Source organism: Solanum tuberosum, unplaced genomic scaffold, assembly GCF_000226075.1.
Source record: "Solanum tuberosum cultivar DM 1-3 516 R44 unplaced genomic scaffold, SolTub_3.0 scf00001, whole genome shotgun sequence".
In the NCBI taxonomy this organism is placed as follows: domain Eukaryota; kingdom Viridiplantae; phylum Streptophyta; class Magnoliopsida; order Solanales; family Solanaceae; genus Solanum; species Solanum tuberosum.
In genome coordinates, this window is record NW_006238927.1 from 1,003,848 (window position 1) to 1,010,418 (window position 6,571).

The 6,571-nt window shown below is 35.1% G+C and overlaps 1 protein-coding gene across 1 annotated transcript; it reads left to right on the plus strand.

The window, feature by feature from the left end:
* The first annotated feature begins 3,911 nt into the window (after positions 1-3,911).
* LOC107059864 (F-box/kelch-repeat protein At3g06240-like) lies at positions 3,912-5,027 on the plus strand. Its single transcript, XM_015306925.1, has 2 exons — positions 3,912-4,354; positions 4,406-5,027. Exons 1-2 carry the CDS (start codon positions 3,912-3,914, stop codon positions 5,025-5,027), a joined length of 1,065 nt encoding a protein of 354 aa, XP_015162411.1.
* The last annotated feature ends 1,544 nt before the right edge of the window (positions 5,028-6,571 follow it).

Below are 6,571 nucleotides of genomic sequence, written 5' to 3' on the forward strand. Positions count from 1 at the left end.
TAACTAAAAGAGTTTAAAGAACAATTAAAAGGTTTGATGGATAAGGGTTTCATCCGACCAAGTATCTCTCCATGGCATGCTCCAGTTTTGTTTGTTAAAAATATGGATGGTTATAATCATATGTGCATTGACTATCGCTAATTGAAAAATATGACCATTAAGAATAAGTATCATCTTCCAAGGATAGATGATTTGTTTGACCAACTTCAGGGAGCGAGTTACTTCTCTAAGATTAATCTTCGGTTGGGTTATCACAAATTGGGGATGAAAAAAGGTGATATTCCGAAGATGGCATTTCGAACTCGGCATGGTCATTATGAGTTTTTTGGTAATGTCGTTTGGGTTGACTAATGCTCCGGCGGCATTTATGGATTTGATGAATAAAGTGTTTAGACAATACCTTGACATGTTTGTGATTGTGTTCATTGATGATATATTGATTTACTCAAGCCGTGAGGATGAGCACATTGATCATTTGAGGATCATGTTGCAAATTCTCAAGGACCAACAACTTTTTACAAAGTTTAGTAAATGTGAATTTTGGTTAAGGTATGTGGCTTTTATAGGTCACATTGTTTCAAGTAAGGGTATTGAGGCAGATCCTAAGAAGACGGATGCGGTCAAGAGTTGGCCTAGACCTATTTCCCCTTCAGATATTAGAAGTTTCTTGGCTTTAGCTGGTTACTACAGAAGGTTTGTTGAGGGGTTTTCTTCGATTGCCTCTCATTTGACGGCTTTGACTCAAAATGAGGCTAAGTTCATATGGTTAGAAGCATGTGAGAAGAGGTTTCAAGAAGTGAAAGATAGACTTACTTCTGCTCCCATGTTGACTTTACCGGAAGGGACGGATGGTTTTGTGGTTTACTGTGATGCCCTAAGAATTGGGCTAGGATGTGTGCTTATGAAAAATGGGAAAGTTATTGCCTATGCTTCAAGGCAACTTATGATTCATGAGAAGAATTATCCTACCCATGACCTTGAACTAGTGGCGGTTATTTTTGCCTTAAAGATTTGGAAGCACTATTTGTATGGTGTTCATGTCGATGTTTTCATCGACTATAAGAGTTTACAATATGTTTCTAGTCAGAAGGACCTAAATCTTCACCAAAGAAGGTGGTTTGAGTTATAGAAGGATTTTGCTATGAGTGTTCTCTATCATCCCCGGTAAAGCGAATGTGGTGGCGGATGCTCTTAGTCGACTATCTATGGGTAGTGTTGGTCAAATTAAAGAGGATAAGATGGAGTAGGTTCGAGATGTTCATACATTGGCCCAATTGGGTGTTCAGATAGTAGAAACTACCAAAGGCGGTGTCATGGTTCACAATGGTTCAGAATCGTCCTTTGTGGCGGATGTGAAAGCCAAGCAAGGTCTGGATCTAATTTTGGTTGAATTGAGGGAAGCGGTGCTTAAAAATTCCATAGAGGCTTTCTACAACGGGGAGATGGAGTGCTTAGATATCAAGGTCATTTGTGTGTTCCTAATGTGGATGACTTGAGGGAACAGATCTTGTCAGAAGCCCATAGTTCTCGATATTCCATTCTCCGGGAGCCACTAATATGTATCGTGACTAGCGGGAAATCTATTGGTGTAGTGGGATGAAGAAGGATATTGCAGAGTTTGTGGATAAATGTCCTAATTGTAAACAAGTGAAAGTTGAGCATCAGAAATCGAGATGTTTTTCCCAAACCCATTCTTAGTAGTTATAGCTATTTTGTGTACTCATTAGGCTAATGGGGGTTTGTTCAGGTTTTTACATAAACTTGTGTATCAAGTGTACGTTCTAGGCTTATGGGGTTCAGGTAGGTTTAGTTAGTTATACTTCTTTTTTGTTCTTAGTACAGTCGTTTGCATTTTTTTCAAATTCCACTATTTTTACTTTGTTTGTTTTTTTATTCTAGCATTTCTTTTTTATTTTACTTTTCTTGCTTAACAGGCCTATGAAGCCTACTGAGTAACTGTTCTTTGGTACTCATTTTACACTCTGCATTTATTTCATGATATAGGTCCGAGTATCAGTTACCAGTGCAGAGATTCTAGCATGTTGCAGCTTCAATTCAGAGGTGAGTGTGAGCACATGGTGTCCTAGACTTACCTAACTCTATCTATATTTTGTTGTCTTGTCTATTTATTTTTTAGATAAGCCTTGTATTTTGGGTCCACTTTTGGGACTTGTACTTTTTTAGTTTAGTAGCTCTGTACTCGTGTCTTCCACTTTCTATGAGGGATCTTTTAGTATATATATATATATATATATATATAGTTTGCTTCCGCCTATTCCTCTATTTTTGTTATTTCATTGCCACTTACACTTTATTTCTACCCTTATAGTCGTTACTTGTGGTTCTGAGTTACAGATTAACTTGCTTACTACTAGGTAAGACTAGGTTCTATCATGACTCGAGAGATCGGGTCGTGATACCTTATCTACATAAATTCCCAAAATTTAAGAATTGCATCTCAGTACCAGTCTTTGTGAATTTCCATTTTAAAAAAATTGATTCAGAACGTTAAGAATCTAAACTCCACTCTTAGTCAAGCAGTCCATAGCAGAAGTTGTGCATCAATTATTAAGTCCACATATGTTTTAATTTATTCATGATAATTTGATGATATGTGTAAACAAATGTAGAGAACAAATATATGTTATGATTTTGTGATATATGTAAAGAAACCCAAAAGGATAATATGATAAAGATTTAAGCAAACAGAATATGAACCGGAGAATAAGAAAATAAATAAGTTCTCAATATTATATGAAAAGATAATCTAAATAAGTATGTACATATTTAATAGGTTGTTTTTACGTCAAATTTTCCCATCTTGTGAAAGCAGGGAATATTATCATCAAACTTTGTAGTTGTGTATAGTTCGTTGTGCAAGTAGTTTTTTTCTTGACCACTAACTCTTTAGTTGTGAATCAACCAGCGAGAATCTTGACACATTTTGTTATTTGTATATAAGAAACTTATCTATGTTTAATCACCTAGCAATGGCTCGAGACCCAATTTTTTTTTATCAAAACTAAAGGGGCCATGTTGGAGAAATGTGGTCCTAAAATTATACCTGCTACATGTTGCCACGTTATTCGGACATCTGGTCGAGTCTGATTTTACCCCATGCAGTCTATTATTCATCGAGAAATTAGTGATACTAATATTTTGCGCAAAAGTAAATGTAGTTAATTAGTTTATCCAACACATCTTAACGTATTTGGAAAATATATTTTTGTTAAAGTTGAAGAAAAAACTGCTGCAAATTGAAGTTCGATAAGAATTAGTTGGATAATATTTAAACATGATTTTTACCTGGAAATAAAGGGTAAGAATTTGTAAGTAAAATTATTTGCACTTGAAGTTCTCAGCAAACAATGTTTAAATGTACTTTTATAATTGCAAATTTTATAAAAACTTGTTTCAAAAGTACTGATTGGGAGAGAGGCGAGCGTGATAGGGCGGAAGGCGAGTGAGATAGTCATCTATGCTAGATACATGTGAATCACGCTAGATACACACTAAAATACATTTATCTAGTGTGATTCACATGTAAGCCAGATACATAGGAGAGTGGCAAGCGAGATGGGAGAAATGTGCGGGAGGTGACTGGGATTTTTTATGTATCCTTGATACAATCAAAGCCACTTGGATGTAGTGTATTTAGAATAAATTATACCTAATTTTGGCCACATATATCCCGAGATACATGTATCTTGACACACCAAAATCTAGTAAGATTTATAAAATCTATGTAATTAACTTCTAAACTTATGGGATTTATGTAAACTCCCCATTAAGTTATGATCCAAATATAGCCCCAACAGATTTCAGCCCGGGTAACTTTTAAAGATAACATGAAATGATAAAATTTTGGAAAACTTGCTCAAGAAATTACCCTTAAACCAAAATCCCCAAAAATGGCGATGAGCATAAAGTTGCCTGATGAAATGATAGAAGAGATAGTCTCCTGGATGTCTGTAAAATCGGTAGGTCAATTGCATTGCGTTTCCAAGCAGTGGTGCTCTTTTCTTTCATACCCGAAATTCATAAAAGCTTACCTCAATTATCAATCCAACAAACATGAAAAATTTAAGCACATTCTTATCTCTGATGTTTCTCAATCCCTTCACTCTTCTCATATTAACCCTAACCCCCAAAATGGAATTGATACAATTTCAATCGAGCTTAGTTTTCAGGGGAAATGGAAAAAAATTGTTGGTTCATGTAATGGCTTGGTATTGGTGTTGAATAAGGAAGATGTTGCATTTTTAATCAACCCCACAACCTTAGAATACCGTAGAATTCCAAACTCTCCTCTGGCTCTTCCAAAGCGTGGTACCTCTACCGCGTATGCCCTTGGGTATGATTTTGCTAGTGATGATTATAAGGTTATTACTCTTTCTTGATATAGAGGTGTACTTGAAGGTGACCTTTTATGTACATTTGTGGATGTCTACTCCGCGAGAATGGGTTTTTGGAGGATACTTGAGAGTATATCTCATAATGGTGCAATTCCTATTCACGGTTTTGGGGTTTTCCTAAATGGGGTTTTGCATTTGCTGGTTGGTAAATATTATTGTTCTCCATCTGTAATTGTTTCTGTTAATCTAACAGATGAGAAATTCTTCGAGGTGCCTATACCTACCATTACTACTACTTCTCTTTTGCGCTTTTATGGAATTGTGGCTCTTAAAGGTTGTCTTTGTGTATTGGGTGATAGAAGAAATGAAAATGAAATTGATGTTTGGATGATGAAAGAATACGGGGTTGTGGAGTCGTGGACCAAATTTAGTGTTGTAAGAAACACTTTCCCTTTTTGTCCCACACCCGTGTGTTTAATGAGTGATGATGACATCATATTATCTGCGCCTGGGAAAGCGAAGTTGATTATCTACAATAAGAAAAAGGAACAACAGAGAGAGATGAATGTTGATGGAAAAACTTCAAAGTGTATAAGAATTAGAACTTTCATGGAGAGTCTTGTCTCTCTTATGATTGGCAGGGAAACTAAGGGTAGTGACTATATCGCTTGATACAGTATTGTGAGATGATGTTGTACTCAGGTATTGATTTCTTATTCATTTTGCATCGTATTTATTTGTTCCTTGTATTTGGTTCGATAGGAACCGTAGTGTTTTATGAGTGGTTTTTCTTCCTTTTCGAGTTATATAAATAATAGTTTTTTTGTCCTATAGAGTTTTGTGATGGTAATTCTTCTGTCCTATTTATTTATGTTTTGACTCTTCTTTGAATCATGAGTTAATTAATCTCACAATGGATTGCCGTAATTATCTAATTGCTCAAAACATTGTCTGCGTTTTCTTACAAACTGATCCTACCTAAACCTTTTACAGTCAAATTCCATAGAATTACAACTTCTAATCTTAGACACTAACAATTTGTGCTACATATCCCTATAACTTGCACTGAATATATTAAACATTATCTAGTTTATTATGCTACACCTAGTTACATGTAGTGTTGTCAAATGCTCGCTATAAGAGTGCCTAATCTGTAAAGTGACGCTCAAAATGTGATGAGCGCTTCAACTCACTTAATGTGCACTTTAGTGTCGTCATCAAGGTTCTAATGCATATATATATTCCCTTTCCAATGATCCTATTTTGAATAGGCAATATTAAACAATTGATATTTCACTTTCCTGTAATTCCTTTTTTAATTTTTTTGTTCAAATATTTTTCATTCATTCTTGACAGCACTCAACCAATTCCGAAAATATATCTTGGTGAAAACCAATTAAATCCATTTTTATAAGAATTAGGTTCTCCTTCTACAGTTCATCTCTTAGTCTCTAATAATAGTTTAGGTTTTGATAGCTCTTGCAGTTGCGTAGTTTATTGTGTCAAGCTTGTGTAAAGAGTTAAATTAATAATTTTCCTTTCTCACTGTTTGATATTATGCATGTGGTCCTTTAGATTTGATTTGTCATGATATTAGGGTCCAACCTTAGAATATCCAGTGATGGTTTTCGTTATTATTTTATATTTTTTTATCGCATTAGCAAATACTCTTGGATATATATTGTTGAGAATAAATCTAATGTTCATGATATTTTTCATCAATTTCATTTATTGTCTGAGAAATCTTCGGTTGCTCCATTAAACGATTTGAAGCATACTGGGGAGTTTGTTTCAAGTCTTGACTTCTTATGTGCACACACATGGAGTCTCACAACGTGTTTCCTATCCATAAACTCCTTAACAAAATGGGTGTGCAAAAAGAAAACATAGGCATGTCACTGAAACTGCATGTGCACTTCTTTTTAACTCACCTGTTCGTTCAAATTTTTGGACAAATGCTTTTAAAACGACTGTTTTTCCAATTAATCTTCTGCCCACTCCTCCATTAAATCATCAAAGTCCATGTGAAATTTTGCTTGGTGAAAAGCATGACTATAATCAACTACGTGTTTTTGGTTCTTTATGCTACCATTGGCAGCGTCCTCATTCACAAAATAAATTATGTCCTCGTTCCACTCCCTGTGTCTTTCTTGGTTGTACTTACACTCAGAAAGGCTACAAGTGTTATAATCGTGTCCCTAATAAATTTTTTGTTT